The 24,298-nt window shown below is 44.3% G+C and overlaps 1 protein-coding gene across 2 annotated transcripts in view; it reads left to right on the forward strand.

Moving 5' to 3' along the window:
- The window catches only part of LOC311585860 (uncharacterized protein C1orf21), a 208,108-nt gene that overhangs the window by 106,170 nt on the left and 77,640 nt on the right, over positions 1-24,298 (forward strand). For both annotated transcript variants that reach the window (XM_084761500.1, XM_084761501.1), the window contains exon 3: positions 11,236-11,330. In XM_084761500.1, coding sequence (XP_084617626.1) covers positions 11,236-11,330 — 95 coding nt within the window. The remainder of the gene's footprint in view (positions 1-11,235; positions 11,331-24,298) is intronic.

Raw genomic sequence — 24,298 nt, forward strand, 5'->3', positions numbered from 1 at the left:
GGAAAGACGGATGTATGGGGTTAGCAGGGATGAAGCCACACGGAGAAAGAAAAGGTGGTCAGCAGGTGAAAGGGTGGCTTGTTCAGGCTCGCTGGCCGGGAAAAGTCAAGGAGCCGGCCTCTGCGCACACCTTCAGGAAGCAAGCCAGGAGAGCACTTGAGACATTAGTGTTTACAGAGGAGCAGCCCCAAGCCATATGTCTGAGAAGGAGCTGTCTCATGGGTTCCAGGAAAGAAGCTTGAGACCCTGGCACCCAGGTGATAAACAGAGGGGGGAGAGCCAGGCCCAGTAGCTGAGGCAAAGATGCAGAGGAGGGGTCCCAGTGGATGAAGCCTGACTTTGGTTTTAAACTAAAAAACAAAAACAAAACAAAAACAAAAACAAAAAACAAAAACAAAAACAAAACAAAAAACAAAAAAACTACCCAAGGCAAGGAGGAATGGGTCAATGTGTACAATGTCACACTAAGATAGAAGAAAATCTGATATTCGATTACACAGTAAGGAGGCTGACTATAGCTAGTAATAATGTTGCGTTTCAAAATAAGTAGGAGGGGGATATTTGAATGTTTTTACCACAAAGAAATGATGTTTAAAGTAGACTGATTACCTTGATTCGATCATTGCACGATGCACATACAGGGAAAATCCTTACAGAGAACTCTTTAAAAAGCACTATCCTGGCTGCCATGGAGGGGACCGACTGTAGAAGGTGAGCGTAAGGCCTAATACGGCGCACCTTTGATAGTGAGTTCTAGGCCAGCCAAGACTATGTAGTGAGACTGTCTCAAAAAAGAAAAGAGGGGGTGAGATGGGGGTGTGGGGAGCAGAGGAGCAGTCAAGAGCTCTATCCCGTCATTCTAATGAGAGGTGCTGGGGTCCCAACTGATATGCCAGTAGAGATGGGGAACCCAAGGCCAGGTTTGGGGTTCTTGAGAAGAATGGTTAAGCATGGGATTCATCACAGCCCTCTTATCCATGGCTTTCTCCTTGAATCTGGGAATGGGGGGAGATGTTTGTACCAAAGAAGCTCCCCTCATGAAGCAATGGCGTCCTCTGAAGCTTCACAGTGTGGGAGGGCCAAGGAGCCTGCGCATTTAGAAAGTGTATCGAGCTGGGCTGAGAGTAATGGGGTCAGAGCTCTCCTACCTCAGTGTCCCCCGCCTGGTGTTCACATTTGAGTCTGGCTGAGAGGTGCAGAGCAGAATTAAAGAGGATGGTGACGTGCCTTGTGGCATGTCCAGGCCTCAGCTCTGCACAGGCACAAGGTAGCGCGTCACCGCTGGCCTCCAGAACCCAGCTATGCTTGCCTGCACTCAATCTAAGCATGAACGGGGAGTTCTGACATGCAATGTTTGTTTAATTGAGGGCCGGTGCTCCCAACAAAGCCATGTTGCTGGTCTCACCTCCCTCCCCATAGCAGCCATTTCTCCCCCTCTGCCACAGTCTCTGGTTCGTCCACTCCTTCCTGTCCCTCACAGCCTCCTGAGCGCCTGTTTATTTTCTTCCCATTTGCCATCAGCTTTGCCCGCAAGCCCCGGCCCCAGCCTTCTCCACTTCAGGTGCATCCTCCCCAGCTCCTGTGCTACGTGAGAGGAGGAAGTATGCACTTAAAGCCTAGCTCTCTGCGGAGGCGAACCAAGCGCCCAGATAACTTCCCAGTGGAGAACCTGCGGTGCGCGCTCTCATCTGCCCTCTGTCTAGTCTCACCATCCCTACGCTAACAGCATCAGGAATCTGTAGCGTGCTCAGGGAAAGAAGTGTTTTGTGCACCACAGAACCTTACAGCCGGGGAAAGTGCCCGATGACAAGATGCAGTGTGTGTGTGTGTGTGTGTGTGTCTTGTCAGACACCGTGAAGGTGATCCATGGTGGTTGGCTTCACCTCTACTGATTGTGAGGAGCAGCCAACAGAAGATGAATCTCAGAAGATGAGGTAGTGGAAGTAGTCAGATGGCCGGGTGGAAAGGGTAGAGAAGGGAGCAGGAGACAGAGACGATTAAATGGGGGTTTAGTAAGGCAAAGCCAGGCCCTTCCACAGAGCATCCTGAAGGAGACAACTGAGGGCAGCTGGAAATGATCTTTTGTTTTATGAAGAAGCAGTTCTTGTGGAAAAGAGGTACATGCTCATCAAAGGAAAGGAGAGTGGAGGCAGCAGACCTCCCTCATGCTCCCAGCATTCCCATCGCTCATTTCCAAAATTTATGGATGAGGGAAGAAGGGAACATTTTTCAGAAGTAAAGAAATTACATTACTTCACCGTGAAGTGTAGTTAGGATGTGTTTTTTCCCTTTTGAAAGTCCAGTCACGCCGTTTGTATCAGGGAAATTACTTCGGCTGAGAATGACTCTATCCATTTTCTTCCTGTTCTTTCTAATAATGACTTCGCTACTGCCGAAGCCTTTTTAATAGCTCTATAACCCAGGTAAAGCCAGGCTCCTGGAGGCCAGCATCAGTCCAGAGACATATTTAAAGGAACACCGACATCATCGAAAGGCTATTGAAACTTATAAAATTACCCTTAAAACCCAAAAAGCCATCTAGTCATGGGCAGCACATTGAAACATACTTATCCCCCCCCACCCCCTGAATTTCTGCCATTGGCTGTTCCTATCTTTCTTCTTTTGAACTTCCTCAAAACTCTGCAACTTTCCAGCCTACCCAGGGCTTCGTGCGCCGTCTCCTTCCATCTGTTCTCCTCTTTAACCCTGAAACTCCGGTGTAGTGCAGACTGGCTGGTTCCTTGGCTAATCTCCGGACCCCTCTCGATCCGTACCACAAATGTCACGAGCCAATCTGCTCTAGGCAAGGCAGCCTTCTGCTTGGCTCCCAGGATGTCAGGTGTTTAGCATCGAGACAAATGAGACAAACATTTCTCTGCACTCTGTCATGATTATCTGAGATTCTTTCCTCAACCAGAAATTCAGTTAAGCCAGGATCCAGTGAAAGGAATTAAGTTCAGTGGGCATAGTCATAGATTGTGGTTCCTCCCAGATGCACACACAGGTGTATGCACATGCAAAAACACACACACACACACACACACACACACACACACACACACACACACACACTTTTCCTGAACTAAAGGGTAAGCGAGTTTTCTGGTGTTGATTCAATGCAAATGCCTCCTGCAGAAAGAGTAAGAGATTATTCTGAAGCAAACACGAGTGGCCATGGCCGTGGCACAAGGATCAAGTTCCACTGGGGCAGAGGTTGCTTGAGCTTTCATAGACACATAAGAAAACAAAGCCATGAGTCAATGTTTGGCAAACTCATTGATGGGGACATCAGGTAGGCTCGTTACAACAGGGCCAGGGAGGTCTCAGATGCTGCCCTTGGGTTTAGATGCGAATGGTCATGCTGGCATCTAAAGTAGCATTGTTTTTGCTACTTTATTTGGTTCTTATATCTTCTAATCCCCCAATCCCTTCCAAGCCCCCCAACACTAGGTTGGCAAGAAAGGAGGTGAGAGAGGAAAGGGGACCTAGACCTCGTTAGACTACTTCCTGCTGCTTAGGGCCATCAGGTTCCTGGGGTCAAGTTTGATCTTCGTACAGAGGATACTCAATTTCTTCTTTTCTCTTTGCCCCCGACCACTTGACAAACCACAACAACAGCGACCACAAGCAGCAGCAAGGGGAACAGTAGCCTCTTCCTCTTCTTCAGACCACCACCCCCTCTCTGGGCTCTGGCATTATACCCTCTCGAGAGTCCCCAGAACTCCAAATGTAAACTATCTGCAGCTGGCAAATCATAATCCGCTGCTGTGGGCAATCTGAAGTAGTCCTGTGTACCACACCTGGGATTAAAACCAAAACAGAGTCGAAAAACGCAACTGAGTTTTTTAAGAAACCAAAATTCTCACTATAGGTCAACTATGTAATACACCTTAAATGTTTTACCTCATAGTGCTGAACACATTGAGTCTGATACAGCGTTTGGTAGTGTTTATTGAGAGGACTAAAGGCACCTTTGGAGCATTCCATCCTTCTACACAGACTGTGATGTGCTACACAGACTGTGACGTGCTACACAGAGAACTTCAGTTCATACTGATGATCCTACACTCTCCTACTCATCAGGCATCCTAAAAATGTGTGGGTGTAGTCAGTGAAGGAATTAACTACAGGTTAAACAGCTGAAATGTATTAGAAAAACACCTTGTTCTTCTTGGCCCTCCAGGGAGTGGTGGGTTAGCAATGTTACATACAAAGAACACATATGACACTGTAGCAGCGTCCTTACATGCTTGTCTACCATGCTCTATAGTTTGTCTAAAAAAGAATTCAGCGTTTATGTTTATTCTAGATTTTATATGAAACATGTATGTAAATTATGTTGTAGACCAGTTCTGAAGCTCTACCGTACAACAGCCCAGTCAGGGTTCCATGATATAGAACCATTAAGGCCACTTCAAAAAAAAAATTTAACTCTGGGACCAGGTGTGGTGACGCAGGCCTTTAATCCCAGCACTCGGGAGGCAGAGACAGGCAAATCGCTGTGAGTTCGAGGCCAGCCTGGTCTACAAAGCGAGTCTAGGACAACCAAGGCTACACAGAGAAGCCCTATCTGGAAAAAAAAATTAACTCTGATTTTTTTCTTATCTTTTATTTAAATATAAACAAGCATCAGGTTTCATTATTGAATAAACACACAAAAGGTACAAGGAATTTGTATCTTAGTGGCATTTGCATACTTAAATTATGCCTCGTCTTAACAGGCTTGTATATAAATATGAACAACATGTTCTTTCTCTAGTAGACTTCTAAGGGCTAGATACCACTTGTGCTCAATCCCCACAAAGTATAACCCCCAAAATAATTCTTGTTTTTGAACACCTGGAATCTTTAGGTCATTAACACATAAGTGCTTCCATTTTGAAAGAAGCTTTTGTTTATCAAGATTTGGTATAAACTCTGAAAAGTACAGAAACTTTCCATGAATGTGCAGAAAGATGCCTTGTGCTAGATAGCTCTGAACCATTAGGGCATGTATAACTATCCTAGAAATTACTCAGTAACGACCAGCCCGTGAGCGCTGATGACATCACTGTATACAAGGACAGTTAGGCAGTTACAGTTAGAGACTGCACGGCTCAGGGACTTGATGTCGGTTCTCCAGTGGAGTCTGCTTCATGCATAACGTTGTTCCAGATTTAGAGTCCATCTGGTGAACCTTGGGCGGTGAGATGCACTCAAACTTTGTGTGCTGAGGGATATGCCGAAGCTCGAGACAGGTTCGCAGGGCAGGAGTTGTCCCCTCCTCCAAGACACCTGTTTTCCTTGGGCGCCTTCAACACCCCCTCCCCCTTCCCTGCGTAGCTTAGCACGGAGCCCAGCACATAGTGTATATTGATAGGAGTTTGACTGATTAAAACTGAATGTAGACACGCCGACATGGGGCAAATCTTCACTGTTTTGTGCACTTTAGTACCTCTATAGTTTACACTTCGGTCCAGCAGATGCCCCACACGGAGCTCCTGCTACAAAGGGAGACACAGTATTCACCTATAGAGAACAGGATGATAGGAGAGGTCATTTGAAATACACGCTGATGTGAGAGTTACGTATGGAAGTTAGGGTGTCTGGGTTCCCCATCTCCACTATTTATAGAGCTGTGTGTGAAAAAGGGGAGGGGGACTAGGAGATGAAGCGAAGGAAGGAGCAGAGAGTAACGTGTGTCTGATGAGAAATTTCTAAACTTGATTAAAAGCAACAACAAAAAACATAAACAAAAGCCCAGTGACCCAAAGTTCAAGAGGCTCAGTAGTGCCCCCAAAAGACAGAGGCTAAGACAGTCTGTGAATGTGGATTCCTCCACTCCCTTCTCAGCACAAATCCAGCCTGTTTCTCCTTTTGTGTTGTATGTATACTTTTGAATGCACCAACTAAAGATTCTTCTCTTACGAAGATAACCATCTGGGCAGAAAAGCAAGTTTGAGAGAAGTCCTCGAGACATGTCACCTTAGTAGGACGCTGCAGTAGAGGGCCAAGGGTAAGAAGCCGCAGAGCACACTGGGGGCTTGCAGTGTGGCCGAGCTCAGGAAGAGGTGTGAAGAGGAGGCTGTTTAACATCAAACACGCCTGTTGCCTGCCTAAACTGTTGGCTTAGCTCCAGCCCTCTGCCCAGGATCAGGAGAGAAAATTCTTCATCTTTCCTCCAACATCACAAGACTGTCTCCTCACAAGACCTACCATGAGAGGTCTTCCTCTTGCTGACCTGGCTCAGCTCTGTTAAGTTAAAGGGGCTTCCGGGGAGAAAGCTGAAAAGAAAACCATCTCTTCTGTATTTTCTGTACAAACATGAGCTTGTAAGTGCAGACCATTCAAGCCTGTGCACACACACGTGAGTGTGTGTATTGTGTGTGTTTATGCCTGTGTGACTGTGTGTGTGTGAGAGTGTATGTGAGTGTGTTTGTACATGTGTGAGAGAGTTTGTATGAGTATGTGTGTATATTTGTGCATGAGAGATATGTGTGTTTGTGTATGTATGAGTGTGTATTTGTGTGGGTATGTGTATATGAGTGTGTGTTATGTGAAAGAGTATGTGTGTGTTATTGTTTACTTTCAGTTGTCCTTATTAGAAGAGGTTAGTAGTTTAACTCCCACGCACAGCTTTGTGCTTTCAAATGTACACTTCCAAATGGTTGACAGTCATTCAGGATTGCTAAGAAAGGAGCAACATTTCTTTTTCATTTAAGATTTGTGTGTGTGTGTGTGTGTGTGTGTGTGTGTGTGTGTGTGTGTCCCATGTGTGTATGTGTCCACAGAGACCAGGAAAAGTCATCAGGTCCCCTGGAACTAGAGCTGTGAGTCCCTGACAACCAGAATCTTCAGCTAGGGCAGCCCATGCTTGTGACTCTGCCCTCTTAAGCTCTAGATTGGCCCTTCTCAGTTGCCGTCCCTCAAGCGCTCTTTACAGATGGGTTTGCTACAGGTTACTTAATAGTAATAATAAGAATAATAATTTAAGACCGTGGCTTTGGGGCTGGAGAGATGGCTCAGCAGTTAAGAACACTGGCTGCTCTTCCAGAGAACTCAAGTTCCATTCCCAGCACCCACACGTTAGATCACAACTCCGTAACTCCAGCCTTTGGAGATGTGACACTGTTCCTTGCCTCAAAGGTCACTCACTGCATTAATGTGGTGCTTGCAGAGAAAACACCCATACACATAAAATAAAAACAAATTAAATATCTCTAAATAAAACAAACAAATAAAAAAAAACACCCTGACTGTAATCAATTAGGAGAAAAGTGCTTTTCTAATTCCAGGATTATTAAAATTTAGAATTTTCACAAGCACAATAGATGGAGGAGGAGGAAAGTCAAAGCTCTCTGGAAGCATACTCCAGCTAAGAAGGGCTTTCGCTTTTGTTTTCCAAGACACTGGAAATCTGAAGCTACTTTGACACCCCTTTTTCTCTTTTTCATCAATGGCCGCTACCCATCCATCCCCCTCTGTTGTTACCTTGAATAAGATGCTAAAAATCCCACCACAGATCTATTTTGACTGGAAGCCTGAAACTGTTTAGGGGATGAACAGCCTGCCAGAGTTGCTGACTTGCATTTTAATAAGCCACCTGACAAGATGAGCAGGAAGAAAGAAAAGTGAACGGGTGTGAGGGAGGAAGACAGCGCTGCTTCTGCCCTTCATCAAGTGCCACACTGTTCTGCTGTCAGGATTCTGACTTGTAGCAGAGTCTCCCCTCCCCCCCCCCATGTGGGCTCTGATTAAAAGAGGCTGAGGTAAAAAAAAGAAAAAATTAACTCCCCTGTGCCATTAACAAAAGGAAATCTTGCTGCCATAACCCAAAATGCTTGGTCCACCTACCCCTTGAGGCCTGAAGAGAGCCTTTCCTGTGGGCCACGTCTCTATGGAAATGCATGACATCTTCACTGATGTCTGTCTCCATACGGACATCTGCATCTCAGGCCCCAGCCTTCAGAAATCTGACCGGCCCTTTTAATTTTATTTTATTAAGTATTTGTTTTTAAGAAATTGTGGCTTCTTAGAGGGTCTTGCCGACTTCTTGTCTTGTGCTAGGATGGGCTTTGCATAGCGTGTTGTGTAACTTGTAGTCTTAGATGTTTGTTTTCTCTCTCTCTCTCTCTCTCTCTCTCTCTCTCTCTCTTTCTCTTTTTTGTTACTCAGTAATATTGCATTCTCCTGGCGATGCCCTGGCCAGCCAGCTAGGCTTTTCATGACACTGTCAATGCCTATCTGCAGTCCAAACTGGCCAGAATTCTGTCTTGATAAAAAGAAAACAAAAAGCCCCATGTTTGCAGTAATGCTATTTTGAAAGTCATGTCACCAGGAGCTTTTCCATTTCATTGGAGAAAAATATTAATAGTTTGTCTATCTATCACTTTTAATTCAGTTGTGATCTCTAGAGGGCTGAGGAAATAAAGAGTGATGTTTACTTTACCACGCTGCTCAGAGTGTGATTATACTGGAGTGTGGCAGGCCAGATGGGAGGGGGCAGTAGGCAGGGGAAGACGGGTGGCCCTTCCTGGGGGACACCCATGCTGTGTAGTGTGCAGAGGGCCGTCATTCAGACGTCTCTGCTTGTATCCTAAAGTGGTGTGTGGTCTTCTCTGCCCTATTAGCTGAGGTTTAAGTTCTAGGAAGAAAAGCATAGGATCTACCAGATTGTGCTATCTGTTATATTTAATAATTGGAGGCTCAACTAAGTGTGTATTTGTTTGATTAAACTGTAGCAATTGTACACTGATTTATAACTGTTAATGCCTCAAACCAAAGTTTGGGTGCCCATATTTTTTTAATGCTTCTACCTTTATTTTGATCTTTGTATAACTATACTGGCGACATAATTATGTCTGTTCTATTTTTAATTAGCAAAGGCTTTGCAACTTGTGAGTAAACAATCCTTAATTAAACGTGTTGGTATTATTAACTTTCTTTTTTCCTGAATAGAAAATCAGAGTATGAGATTCTCTTGCTTTTTATTTTGAGACAGTGTCCGCTTTGTAGTGGCTTCAAACTCACTATGTAGCGTAGGCTGGCCTCAAACTCACTATGTAGCTTAGGCTGGCCTCAAACTCACTATGTAGCATAGGCTGGCCTCAAGATCAAGATCTTAACTCCTCTCAGTCATCCGTGTCCTGGGATTACACGCATGGGTCATCATATCAGGTTAAGAGAAACTTTTACTTTGTACTTGTAGATCCAAATCTATCTATAAACTTGACAATTTTGGAGTTAGAATTCCTGAAGGGCTCATTATTTAATTGTATGTGAGTCTCTCAGATTCCATTAGAAAGAAGCAGGAGTGGGGCCTGGAGAGATGGCTCAGATGGTAAAGGGCTTTCACACAGGGACCAGGACCTGAGTTCAGATCCTCAGCACAGATGTAAAAATCCAGGTGAGAGGGTTGCACTTCTGGGGAAGCAGAGATGGGGCGTCCCTGGGACTTGCTGGCCAGGCAGTTAGTCTGACTGACTCTTCAAGCCCGTTTTCTGCGAGAGACTCTGCCTAAAAAAAATGAGTGATGCAGTGAGACGCCAATCATTGACCTCTGGCTTCCACATTCACGCACAAGATTATAACATGCACGCAGAACACACTCGTGCACAAACATACAATAGAAATAAAATATTAATAGAGTCAATATCTACCTTGAATTGCCACATGGGTGGGTGGGGGGGGGAGAAAGGGAAATGGCTTAGTCATAAATATTGGGTCTTTTTATACACATACATGCAAATGCATTTGCTGTGCTTCAGAAGGAAGTGAGGAACGTTTGACAAGCACAGCTTCTTGGATGTTACTATAACTAGATTTCGGAAATACTGTGTTATGAGGTAGGATGGGGAAACTACAACTACGTTAGGAAGTTGCGTTATAAATACTAGCCCAAGACTTTCTGTTTTGTTTCGCTTTTTGAGACAGGGTTTCTCTGTGTAGCCCTGGCTTTCTTAGACTCGCTTTGTAGACCAGGCTGGCCTCAAACTCACAGCGATCCACCTGCCTCTGCCTCCCAGAGTGCTGGGATTAATGGTGTGCGCCACCGTGCCCGGCTAGCACAAGACATTTTTAAGGAATACACTCACTGTACTCCATCACAGGCCATAAGAAAATATGTTACAGCTCTTTATCTTGAAGTACAAACTTCCTTAGTGATAGACAGCTGTCTTTCTTAGAGATGATGGCATACCGTTCTCGAGGCAGCTTCCTGATGAGATTTTTCTAATTCTCCAATTCCTGTGGTTTTCTTTTTTTCTTTCCCCACAAGTTGGACCAAAGATGAGTAAAAAAATCTCACTTGTTTTTGAACTTAGTGTACCCAAGTCATTTCCTGTTGACAGGAATCTGACGAAAACGTCTCCTTGTCATCGCCAGAGCTCTGCCCGAGAGAGGGGCTTTGCTGGCTGCCTGATTTTGTCCCATGATGGGTGCTGAGACTCATGTTCTCCTCTCTGGCTGTTACACAAGTCTAGGTTTTGTCTGCAGCTTCTGTCCTCTCCAGCTTCGGGACCTTCCTTACCAACCCACTTACAATGAGCTGATATTTTGGCTCCTGTGCGTGTAATATAGAGGTTAATGTGCAGTAAGTGCAGAAGGTTCAAATTTAATGGAAGAGCCCTAAAAAGAAAAAAGAAAATAATCAGTTTCCATTTGCTTTTATTTATTGGCACAACTCTATGGTCATAAACAGTACTAAATTTCTCAAAAAGGGGAAAAAATAAGGGGTGAATATCTAGATGAAAATTGCTGCAGCAGGCATTCTGGACAGAGAGTCCCCTGGGGTTGCCAGGTGTGGTGGAGCACACCTTTAATCCCAGCACTCGGGAGGCTGAAGCAGGCCGATCTCTGTGAGTTCCAGGACAGCCAGGGCTACACAGAGAAACCTTGTCTTGAAAAGCAAAACAAAACAAAAGTCTCCTGGGGATGAATGTGGACATTCTCCTATCTCCTTAGGCTGATGTGTGGGGTTCCCAAGTCACGGTGGAAGAGCCTGCTCCTTCAGTGCTCTCTGGGTAAGGTCTGTGGGCACACAGGGTTTCTCTGAACTGGAGAGCTCAGCCCTGCAACAGACAAGGCAGAGCACTTACTAAAGGGGACCCAAGCTGTCCATGCAGCCTTCTTCCAGATTGTTCCAGATGAGCCTCAATGTAAAGGCTACGAGGGAAGTGTCTAATGTATGGCTTTGGCTTTGCTACTACTTTTCTGCCACTGTGGTAAAATTCCTTCCCCCCCTTTTTTGTCATTCAGATGAGTATAGGATCAAACCCGTGGAAGAGGTCAAATACATGAAAAACGGGGCAGAAGAGGAGCAGAAAATAGCAGCCAGGAACCAAGAAAACCTGGTAAGAGCTGCAGTTCTCCTTTAACAATGCCTGTGTGTGGTGATTATTGTAAGAAAACCTGCATCGCGTATGGAGCTGAGGTGCACACCTTGGTACAAGATTCCTTGAAAACGCTGCAGCTATTCTTAGCTTGCCTGGAAGCTGCACCGTTACCCTGTATCCTGTTTGTCTCAGAATAGGTCTCTTTTTATTGCTGATAAAAAATGCTCCAAGGAAAGCACAGAAAATTTACTAATGTTTCTGAAAGTGAAGTTGAAGGGGGAGAGGTGGGGGGCGGGGCCTGATGTAAGATTGATTGAGGTGGACCGTCCCCCACTCTGTCTCCTAACATGTATTCAGGTCAGGAAGAATAGTAGCATCTCATTATTTGCAACGTGTAATAAGGAAGCTGCCTTTCAAAGGGAAACTGCATACTTCTAAAATAGGTCTCCGTTCCGAGAGCCTGCTCTTCACATTCATGGTGTTAAAGGCGTCGCACATCAGAGTTCACGTGAGAATTTTGTAGTGACGTGAAGGGAGGGAGCGCCCTGCTCTGTTAGGCCTGGCCGTACACATTCCTTCCCAGCAGCCCACCTCTATAACCCATTTAGGCAGTCATCATAGTAATTGATTTGTAAGAGGTTAAGCTGGTTAATACATTTACGCAGTTGCATTAGTATGAGGTGGGTTTTGTTCGTATTCTGCACGTATTTTATATTTGGATTATCTACTTATATGATTGGGCGAATGTTCTTTTTATAATTTCGTGTATCATAAAGTGGTTTTTGCTCCACTGACATTTTTCTAATACGTTTCATTCTTTGGTGACATCTACTGTAGCTCGGGGATTGGCATGTTCTTAGCCACTCCCCACGGCTGTCATTTTTCCGTCAGACGCTAGTGGCTAGAGTGGCTTTGTTTCCTTCCTTCTCCTCTAAGCATGTGACCAACAGTCCTAAATAGCAAAATGCCAGCGAGTGAATATTTTGCATTTTAAGTAGTGGGAATAAAGGGCCGCTTGGTGGAAGGACACTTGCCTGGGACAGGCAAAGCCCCCGGCCACCGCTGCCCCGGGGTTTCCGTCACCAGCACCACAAACTGGGGGAGGAGGTGTTGACAAGAGTCTAGAAAATGAACTATTTCTTAAATCCATGGAAAAGGGGTAGAAAAGTAGAAGTCAGTGTTAAGTAGACTTTTTCACAAAGTTTGTTCATTGCTGTTTTTGCTGTGAGCATCAGATAAAGCAAAGACCTGGGCAGGTGAGAGGTGGGCTTCGTTTTTACTCAGTGGCCGAGTTTTCCCCGCTTGATACAGTCTGGATTCGCTGTGTAGATAGATCTCAGCACTGATGTTAGAAGCTGGCCTGGCACAGCCTGGCCTTGGCTTCCCCTTCTGTGCCACTGCTTGGTGTGCTTGTCCCTTGGGAACCTGAGGAAGCTGGAGACTGGGGCTGCCCTCGCTGCTCATCCTGCTGAGGCCAGCACAGTCTTCCCCCTCCTGTCAACCGGAAAATCCTTTGACTCTTCTCCTACCTTCCTAGTCAACTCTGTGGTCAGAGTTAGTGCTAGTGTCCTGTGCAGGCCAAACAGACACTCAGAGAGACTTCTGGGCATTCTGGCTGATTCCTGTGACACGTACGGCAACCTCAACTCCTTTATTTGGCCAGATGATCAGGATTCGTACTGCTGATGGCAGTTTTATCGTGTGCAAACATTTGCGCAGGAACAGGGAGGAGATAGATGTCTTTGATTCTGCGGTGAGCAAGCTGCTTTCCAAAGGCAGAAGTGATGTTCACTTACCTGTTAGTGTGCTGTACATGTTAGCGTGTAGTCTTAGCAGTATACACTACCTAGTAGTTGCTCAATAAATGCATACGTTCTCAGAGCCTTTTCGGCCAGTTTCCATGGCTGATGAATCCAGCCTATGCCCACCACAGATGTACTCTAAATTCACAGACATGTATCCTAATTTCTGCGGTTGCTTTCTATCTACATATTCCATTCACTCTACCTTCTTAAGCAAGGTGGGGTCAACTAGTAGATTGACTTTCTTTTCTTTTTTTTAATCATCAAAAAGATTATTTACTCATAAGTGTCAACAAGAATCCCAGCTTCTCCATTTCCAGCTTTAAAAGCTTGGCCCACTTAAGTTCAAGTTCTTTATCTGGAATGTATCTGGAAAATATTAGAAAAAAAATATAGGGAAAGGTCTTTGCAACTGAGATGCTCCTTCCTTCCTTCCTTCCTTCCTTCTTTCTTTCTTTCTTTCTTTCTTTCTTTCTTTCTTTCTTTCTTCCTTGCTCTCTCTCTCTCTTTTCTTTCTTCTTCCAGTTAAAGCAAGCTTTATTACATACTGGCCAGGAAGAGGGACACTGGCCAGGAAGAGGGACACTGGCCAGGAAGAGGGACACTGGCCAGGTCCTTACCCAGAATTCCTAGAAAATAGCATTGAATTAAGTCAGTCAGATTCCTATAAAAGCCAAACCCATAAGGCTGTGTATTTTCTGGGCAAAGGAAACTTTCTTAATGGAGACAAGGATAGATGACAAAAGCTATAAAAAGAGAACGATGTTACCTGACATCTGAGTCAAATACTTTTGTAAAACCTTCGTAGCTCCAAGATGGAGGTAATAGTTAAGGAGGAGCCGGGGGGAAACATTTGTGGTCAATAAACAGTGAAAGGGCTCACATCTGGGGTATACAAAATACACCCCTAAATATACAAGAAAAGGGCAGTCTCTTAGAAAGATAGATAAGTAAATAGATGTGTGGTTGACAGTAGGAGCACATAGGGTCACAGGCTTTCAAAAAGGTGTTCTCCATCACCTGGATTGGGCATACTACCTCAGAGACAGCATTTTCTGTGTGTCTCTGAAGGATACTGACCCCCTCCCCCAAAGCATGCCTGCCTGGGTCTCTGGTGGGCTCCTCTCTAAAACACTTGTGCTTTTGTTCCTATGACTTTGTGTTTCCAAGCGCCAGAGGTGTGCTGGTTCTCAAACCGGTTTGTGCTGGTTGAAAGTCATTGTAATTATGTAATTTAGTTAAATAATATGCAAGCCATCGGAACACCACCATGGAGAGAGCTGTTACAGTGAAATGGAATGCTTTGAAAAGGTTTGATGAAGCTTATTAAACGCTTGCTGTTTAATTGAATTCTGCATTCATGTTCTTTTTACAAGGTCTTTACTTTCTCACTTCACTTAAGAAAACCAAACAAATCTCAGCTGTGCATTGAGGACAAGGTCATTAGAGGAGGTCCTCTCTTACTGTCCCCTCACGAAAAGAAGAAGCCATGTTCTTATGACAAAAGATGGGAAAAGAAATGCGCGTTTGGTATCTTAGAGTTAAATATGTTTAGTGTCCATATACATTTTATATGTTTCTACAATCACTCAATGACCTCCATTTCCAGTTTGGGTGGTGTTACCTGATACTGCTTATTGTAATTATGGAAATGAAAATTAAAATGAGATTCCATTTTTCATCCATTAGATTGGCAAAAACTTGAAACTCGATAATACCAGACAGACATTGGCATGATTATAGGAAAATGTGTGTCCATATATCAGCAGTGAACACCTCTCTCAGAGGACAGTGTAGTAGTTGGTGTCTATGGAAGTTTAAACGTGCTTAGCCATGACCCAGCAATGGGCAGCAGCCTGTCTGCACAAGGGAGCTTGCACAAGACATCTGTTAATAACGCTGTGTATATCAGTAAAAACCAGAGTGAAAACCTTTCTGCCTGTCAGTAGGAGAACGGAAGTTACATCACACTAGGCGACAATGAAAAAGAACAAGTTGGAGCTATTTGGGGGGAAAGCATGCCAATTTGAACGTTGATATATGTACTGTGATGCCCTTGAAGAGTCTTTAAAATGAACCCCAAACAGCACTGCTCTGTGTGTTGCCACAAATATTCACGTGTATGCAAAGATTCATAGATATTTCAGAAAGCTATGATGTGTTCCAAATGAGTGACACACAAAGTTTACCTGAGTTTGCAAAATGGACATGATCATGGAACTCACGTTAGTAAGAACTTGTGCAGAGTACATAAGATTCTGCACAGTTCCCAGCGAAGAACATGCCATTATTGGTTATTATTGTTTTGCTTTTGTTAATGGGATTGTATTACCTAGGAGCAAAGGAGAAAGAATCGATAATGTATTCAAGGTAGATTTTTGGTATTATATTAATATTTAAAACTTTGATTGAAAATTCATTTATTCAAAGGGGATATAATAACACTTTCTTAGTTTTGACTACATCACAACCATAAGTAGCATCGCGACATTTTCTCCTTGACTTGGGTGCATAGATTCCACGTGGGGAGGACTAGAAGTCAGCAGAAGGAAGCATGAGACTCAACAAGTTTCATGCTCTGCGAGTTCAGAGTGTTGCATGTAAATAATGTAAGCATATATTACTCTAGACTTGGCAGCACCCAACCAACCCTTTGCCTCTGCTAGTGTCTTTAGCAAAGAACTGTCCACGTATAGTTTGGAAGTCCTCCCCGCCGTTTAATAAAACATTGTCTTGTTTTCCTTAATTAGCACTTACCATCCTGAGGCTGTCCTCCCTCAAGAGCTGTTAAATCATTTCATGCCAAGTTGTTTACTTTGCTGGTTTGGGGCGTGCGCTTCCTAGATCTACATGTGTTGCATTTTTTATTCACTGTGTAAATGAGAAGATTCTTCTCTCTCAGATGATACACAACAGGAACTTTTGATTTGTCTTGTCCTTAGAGCGGAGGGATGACTTAAAACACCAGCTCTCTGTGGTGTTCAGGAGGTGGCTCAGTGGTCTGAGCATCCCCTACTCTTGCAGAGGGCTTAAGCGTGGCTCCAGAAACCATATGAGGCAGCTCAGAGCCTGCTGTAACTGCAGCTCCAAGAATGCCAGCACTCTATTCTGGCTGCCTTAGGGAACTGCACTCATGTGCACATAGGCACACACAGACGTGCACACAATTAAGACAAAAATCAAATATTAAAAAACCACCCTTATCTAACTCATCAGTTTCTGAGCACAGCCAAGAAACAAAATTTTTTAAATGAAATGTTCTAATATGACTCAGCAGGAACATTGAAGCGGAGTTCAGTTTTAAGTGCAACCACACACACGCCTCTTAAGTTTGTGAATTTCCAAACCTACCCCAATGCATTCAATTTCCCCCACATATCAGAGCTTTGGACTACAGAAAAGACTTGAAATTAGGAAACATCTTTGATGAGAGTCTTCTGAGGAGTAGTGGTGTCTAGCTGGTGATGTAAGAAAGCGCCCTGGCACGAGGGCTCCTGTTCTGCAAAGTACTGAGCTGTCAAGCAGCCGGAAACGTGAACTGGGACTATGTGTGATCCCACTGGGTAATTTTATCAGCAGGAAAGCTGAGTGCTCCAGACCACAGGCACCAAGTCACTCTAATTCTCAGTAGATATTTTGTAAGGACTAAGCGGCATGTGAATGAAGTCTGTGAACTGATAAATGCCCCCACTGAGATGTTCTTATAATTAGCAATGCAGAAGTCCATGCGCACTGTACTTGTTTAACTTGTAGGACTGTGTTGACTGTTCCTGTGACTTGTAGAGCGGCTAATACAATAGCAAATTGACTTTTCTGTTTCAAGTTTGCCTTCTAGAGATGATTATCTTTGATCACTTGTCCTCAAATGCAAGGTTAGGTTGTTCTTTCTAGAAATCAAATACTGCAAAACGCTATGACTTTGGATTGTCTCATTTTCTCAAGCCATTTAAACGTCCCTAGTACTTCTCAGAATGAGGTAAATGAACTGACAGTGACAAAAGTGGTGCTCATGGAGAAGTGGGTCGCTCTGTGGCACCCCCTGCTCCAGGCACAGCTTGGATTTGTCCTCAGGTTGGAGTTTAGTGAGTTGTTGGGAATGGGGGGAGGGGTCTCAACTCGGAGGGTCCTGCTTCCTGGCATAGGGACCAACGTGATAGACACCGAAAAGTTCCCACGACAAAATAAAAGAAGACGTGCTTGGTAAAAATTAGTTGCCTGTCTTGCTGTGACTGACCAAATACCCAAGAAGAAGCGGCTAAGGGAGGGATAGCTCACTTTGGCTCACAGTGTTCGTCATGGAGAGAAAGGCCCCAGGCTGTTCCAAGGTGACAGGAGACTCCTGCACACTCGAGGCTGCAGGAAGCAGAGATCAGACAGGAAGTGGGGCAGGCTGTCAAACCGTAGGGCCTGCCTTCCAGTGACCTACTTCCTTCAACAACAGTCCACCTCCTGAGTGTTCCACAGCCTTCCAGAACAGTGCCACCACTTAGGGATGGATGTAAGTGTTCAAACAAATGAACCTATGGAGGAGATTTCACATGTAAACCACAATGGCAAACTAGATACTTTTCCGAAACGTGACTGTTGCCCTGGCATTAGACTTAGCCCCAAGTACATATAGAGTTTAAGTACTCTTGCTTAATATTGCTAATTATCAGGCAGAGGGGGGCAGAATGTGTGAGTGGATGGGTTTGGTAGCATCCTTCTCTTTCTCTCTGTCTGCTGTGCATAGAGGGAGTAGCAGGAAGAACGGTACCTCCTCATCGATCTTGGACAGCTTCCTCTCCCCAGCTGGCATCTTGGTGTCACTGGAGCCAAGCACACTCAAGGTCTTACAGATTATTCTGGCACTGTGCTAATTTGTTTTCAAGTAGAACAAAAGTAGAGTTTAATCTCTAGGGAGGAGGGATTTGTTGACTCAGCCTTCTGAGTGTCCCGTGACTCGCAGAAACCTGGCTCCTGATTCGGGAAGAGCGTGTTAAGGGATTAAAACAGCACTCACGGGTGTTCTGTACCATACAGCAGAGCTCCCGCCATCGCTGCCACGCCTGCTTCACCAGTCACCAGGGTCCGTTGCTGTTATTGGGTTTTATGGTAGAAACAAAGATGGATTCTAAGTAGGCATATTACCCACTACCCTTGAAGAAAGAGCTGTTATCATGGAAACTTCCAGGTAACAGAGGGGCAGTTATATACACACCCTAAACACAGAAATCGATGGTTCAGATGTTGCTGGGGAGTAGGGATGCCGAGAATTCGGCCCAGAGCCCTGCACGTGCAAGGCAGGTGCTGTACCGCTGAGCCACCCCCCAGCTCCTCAGAAGCGGTTTCTGAAACAACTGCAAAACCATCCCAAAAGGAAAGAAAAATGACTGAAATCCTATTTCAGGTGACCTTTTCTCTTTCCCTCACTAATACATAGCCCTAACAAGGTGAGAGCAAGCAGGGTGTCTGCTCTCAGGACCAGCTGTCTCTTGAATAAATTGCTATTTCAGCACACTTAGTTCAGACCATCAATTGGGCACATTAGGCACCACTGAAGAGTAGAAGGTTGGCAAGGGCAAGTGGTAACTCTCAGGAAACCCAAAGGGAGACGGATGGGTACAGTGTAAACACAGGTGAGGGAGCCTTTTAGTGAGGCCTCAGGGAGACTGGGGAGAACTAACATGGGATGGGGGACCTGGGGTCTTAGGAGAGTCATGGTAGGCCAGCATTGTAGCATGGCCTTTGCATGAGGCCAGCGTGTCGTTAGCTAGAGACTGGAAAGATTCTGAGCAGAACGGAAAGTGTGAGGCAGTTGTGGAGAGATGGCAGGAATGCTTAGTGACTTAGGAGGCTGATGGAGTGCGTTAGGAAGTTTTTGTGACTAGCTGACATATCCGCTAATTTTGTGTCTTAGCTTTTATCTTTTTCCTTTGATGGCACATTAGTTCCTGGTTTACCAGTTGTCACCATATGTAGTCTATTACAGCATTTGCATCTACAAACACAATAGGGCAGACACCACTGGTCTAGGTTGAAGATGGAGGGTGCTGTTCCAAACATTATTGCCAGAGTGATTGCTTTTTCAAGATGCTTTTCTTTCTTTTTTAAAAGAATTTTTATAAGTTATTATGTATACAATGTTCTCCCTGTATATACACCTGCATACTAGATCTCATTATAGATGGTTGTGAGCCACCATGTGGGTGCTGGGAATTGAACTGAGGACCAGTGCTCTTAACCTCTGAGCCATCTCTCCAGGCCCTCAAGATGCTTTTCTTGAATGGCCTTAGATGAATCTGTTCTCTTTTTTGCTTCTTTTTGCCTAGTAGTGGACAGCCTTTGGAGTAGCCCTTGACACTAGACCTAACTAGTAGTACTTAGGTCTAGGTTTCTGCTTTCTTTTTCCAGCTGTGACCACAATGTTTAACTAGAACCAAACGGAAGCCATCATCAAAGAGGACTTCTGTTCATGTCATTTAGGATATCTCTTTATCTCATCGGCACATGGACATTTTGTATGCAAGTGGCCCCGTCACAGCAGTGGAGTCTTGGGAATGAGTGACAGCTGAGGTGCTTAGAGCCATCGTACAGTGGTGTGCCTGTTCAGATTTCTCTTATAACTCAGGTGAAGCTAAAAATAAAACCGGACTGTATAAATTTCACTCATCTGTTGACAAACTCAGTGAGGTGGCTTCACCCTACTTTAATAATTTATGTCGTGGGAGTGAGAGCATCCAAAGAAGCCATAGTGTTTCCAAAAGCTGGGCTCCGGTCAGCACCTCTCCTTCATTTGTGAGGCGAAAATACCTAGAATTTGTAGAGATGAAGGAGTCAACAGCCTCATGGTTTTTATCTTCAAAGGGTTCTTGATAATTCTGAAAATGAGTGGTCATTCAAAAAAGAGAGAGAGTGGAAAGAATAAACAAACAATGCATAAAATATTCATCCATCTCCTTTAAAAGCAGGAGAGTGTATTGCTCAGCCTGTCAATATCATAATATCAAATACTGTTCTAACTTCCTGTTTCCACATGTTTAATAGGGCTAATTTAATTTCTTTACTCGGTGTTCTGTATGATAGTTGATGCCAGATTTCTTCTTTCTTTGGACAATAAAACAATTGATAGTGACAACAGTATCTTTCTAAACTCAATGAGTTGTCTTGGTTTTTCTGGTTTGTGTCTGAGTGAGTGAGTGATACCTTACAGGTTTTCATTTGTGGATAAAGTTCTCATAACCTGGTAACTTAGGGGTTTGGTAAACACTTCTTTGATGGGTTTTTGTCTTGAAAGGAACTTAAACCAGAAGTGAGATGGGACTCTGGAGAAAGGAACTGGCATGGAGAAAGTGTTGCTCCCTGAAACAAAGGGGAATGCTCACTATTAGGACAGAGACCCTGCAAGCCTGGCACAAGCCCGGGTTCCCCAGATGCTGCCCAGGGGCTCCTTACTCTGGGGTCTATGGCATGCTGAGCATGACAGGGACAACAGGAAGCAGAAGCTGTAGACAGAAAGGGGAGAGTGTGCTCTTGCTCGTGCTTTGCAGAGGTACCTTAGCCCCCTTAACGCTTAAGCTCATCCCAATAGACGCTGTTGGCCAAACCAGGAAGAGAGGGTGAGCCAGCATGTAGCCAGTGCCACATGTTCACGCCTGTTGTTTAACTGTGCTTCCAAAATTAACTCTTCCTTGTCCATAAATATATACTACTTGCTTGAATTACTTTAAAACACAATTGGCAAAAGGTAGAAGTGAATAAAAATGAATAAAAATCTTTCACAAGTCCCATGAGAACCATTTGTGTTTTTATACCTCATATGCATAGAAATATAATATTCCCAAACAAAATTAGATCTTACAAAGCTAAATATAGTCTCACCATATGTCCAGCAATCATGCTTTTAGACTGCTTCCTGAGTTGATTGAAAAACTGTACAGAAACCATGTGACTCCTGGTAAGAGTTCCATTCATAAGCACTTGAAACTAGAAGAAACCAAGATGTCTTTGGTAGAGGCATGGACAAACTCTGGCATGCCCATACAATAGAATATTACTCAGTGATGAAGAGGAATAAGCTACCAGAGGGGAGATTCTAGTGAATCTCAAATGCATATTGCTGAATTGAAAGTTGCTGGACTTTTACTTGGAATCATTATTCCCTCTTGCTATTATTAGTGCCAAGTTCCCTCTTGCTATCTTGAATAGAATATACCACAGAATGTAAAAGTAAATCCAGCCACTGATACTCTAAAGCTCACCATGGACACACTTATATTTGGGCTGTTGCTTTAGCAAATAAGAATTATTTGGCATTCTATGGTAAACTAACTCCCAATGTATTTAATCATTATATAAGCTCTACTCTTGTTTCTGGGGGAAAGGGCATACATTTTTGCAAGATTCCCCCCTCTACTTATTGATAAGTAGCCCAAATGTTTACAGGAGACATTTTTGTATTCCCTTGAATCTTTCCAAAGTTAACTCTCAAAAAGAGAGTTTGATTACCACAGCCTGGCCACCACTTGAAATATAGATGATATTTTAGTGTGCACAGTCTATGCCCAAGATAAAATTTTAGTTTCTTTGGAGAGGTACATTGCTTCAGCCTAGAAGGCGTCATCATCAATATTGTTCTGATGAGTTGTTACTATATAACAGGCCTCTGCACTGTGTCGTGCCTTTCTTATTTTCTGAAGCTTCCGCTGATTGCTTGACACAGGATCCTGCTGAGGTGTCAGTGGTAGCTGCTTAGGACATGGGCTGTTCTTGGCTCGATGATCAAGATGGCTTGCATACAAGGCTGCAGTTCAGAGAGGCAGTAAACTCAGCTGGAGGACAAGTGTCCACATGGGACTTGTCTACCTGTTGTGGGATTCCTGTAGCTGGTTAGGCCAATGGTCATCACGCACTTCACCTGAAAATTGGCTTTGGGCAGGCAGAGTGACAGGTGTGGCGAAGGGATGTAGGGAATGGCAGAGATTGGCCCCAGCCACCCTTGGGAGCTGCAGTCTGCTATGATCACCTTGCTCAGATTTCTGGGTCGGTAGGGAGTGCTCCGTGGGGGAAGCATCGTGGGGAACCCCGCTGACTTCAGAAATCTGGATCGAGCCCTTCAGTTTAATTTCTATTCAAAGAGAAAAGCTGGTCAAGAAAAACAGGACCTCATGCTCCCGTCCTGCAGAAAACACCCTTGTGAGCGCTTGGTACCCACAGGCACACTATCTACCCCCGGAGGACAAAGAGTCCTGTTGTCCATCAAGTCTCAGACAGAAGGAGCCTGAGAAAAGCATCGACCTTGCTTCTAGCTCAGCAGCCTCACACAACAGCAAACTCCATGAACCTTGCTCCCTTCATCTAAAACAGGAGAGGTTGTCACAGGCCTGGGTTATTTGAGGTTTAAGCTAATAGCCTTTTTTGTAATAAGTTGCATGATTATTTTTTGTTTTGTTTTGGAAACACATAGCAAGTTATTAATAAAGGGTGCGTGTTGTGCCTTGATTTCCACATAGAGCAGCAGTTCTCAACCTTCCTGATGCCGAGACCCTTGAATACAGTTCCTCATGGTGTGGTGACCCCCAACCATAAAATTGTTTTCATTGTTGCTTAATAACTGTAATTGTGCCACTGTCATGAATCATAATGTAAATTTCTGTTTTCTGATGGCCTTAGGCAATCCCTATAAAAGGGTTGTTCGGCCCCTTTAGGGTCCTCAAACCCACAGGTTTAGGACCACTGATCTCTAACATATGCCTTCAGAACTTTCTATAAGATTCCAGCCACTTTAGTGCATATGGACCACAGTTTTACTGTTCTGTCAAGCATGACTCATAGAATCTTTCTAATTCCAGCGTCAGCCTTTGGACATAGCATAGATACAACATGATAATCAGTGTTAAGAGCTGGTCTCTCTTCCAAGCGTTCGAGTTTGGCGGCCAGTGTTGAGTTGTTGTGTTTAAAGCAGAAGATTCTACGTCTTTACTCCGCCCCCCCCCCCCCCGCCTTCCACCTTAGATTAGCCCATATTGCATATGAAATTGAGAAAGAACAAATTCAGAGAGAGTTTATAGTGAGTTATGCTGTGTGCTTTAATAGAATTCGCCATCACACATTAATGAGAAAAAGCTGTGTCTATCTTTAGGCAGCATTCTTGTCTCAAGAGCCTGCTAATTAGCTAAATGTTTGCCACATCTCCGTTACCCCAGTGGCCTTGATAATTAAAAGTCAGCTTTGGACTCGCCAGTCTTCCATGTCTGTCTTATCTCTGCTTTTGAAGGCATCTTCATCCACTGTGCTTTCTAATTGTAGTGCCCCACTCGCTCCCAAGCTGCGCACAGGAGACAGCGAGTGGACCACCACGTGAATCCTCTCACGGTCTGTGTCTTCAAAGGACGCTTAAGTTAAAAATAGCCTTTTACTTTTCCAAAAGTAAAATTTCTATTTTTAAAAGGATGGAGGTCTTTACAGGGTTAAAGCTCTTGGTAACATCCTAATCCTTGATGAGAAACAAAGATTTGAGATTCAGCACAAAGTGACCAGTGTGGTTGAGCCTTTTATTTTAATTCATTGATTTATTTTTACACAAAATTCAAGGAGTGCCATGACACTGAGAACTCCCACCATCTAATAGCAATATAATATATCATGTTACAAATGGAGATACCAGGGGCTGGAGAGATGACTTGGTGCTTCCGAGCATGTGTTGCTTTTGCATAGACCTGAGTTTGCTTTCCAGCAACCACGCAGTTTATCACAACCACTTACAGCTTTTGTTCTAGGAGATCCAATGCCCTCTTCTGGCCTTGCAGGCACCGGGCGTGCTCATGGCGCATACACGGGTGCAGGCAAAACATGCGTATACCACAAAAATAAAATAAGCAAATCTAAAACATGCAAACAAATGGAACCCAGAACCCAGAAAAAAGAAAGTCTCAACTCCATCCATTTTCTAACTCATATAGTAAGTCTCCATTAACCGCTGATTTCAGCTTGGTGTTGGCTTGGCTTTGGGTGTGGCCTGGAATACCCAGAGTTCCCTGTCTACTGCTGAGAGGCCAATCCATGAGCAGCCTGTTTCCATGGAACCATCTAATGGGTCTAAAATGTGAGCATGTGACACTGCGTGCACCTGACTCTAACAGTGCTTTGGGGGAGCCTTGTTTTCGTTTAGCTAGTTCCTTAAAGTCCTGTGGAAGCTGCTGTAGC

The sequence above is a fragment of the Acomys minous genome, assembly GCF_964271855.1.
Source record: "Acomys minous genome assembly, chromosome: 1".
Lineage (NCBI taxonomy): Eukaryota > Metazoa > Chordata > Mammalia > Rodentia > Muridae > Acomys > Acomys minous.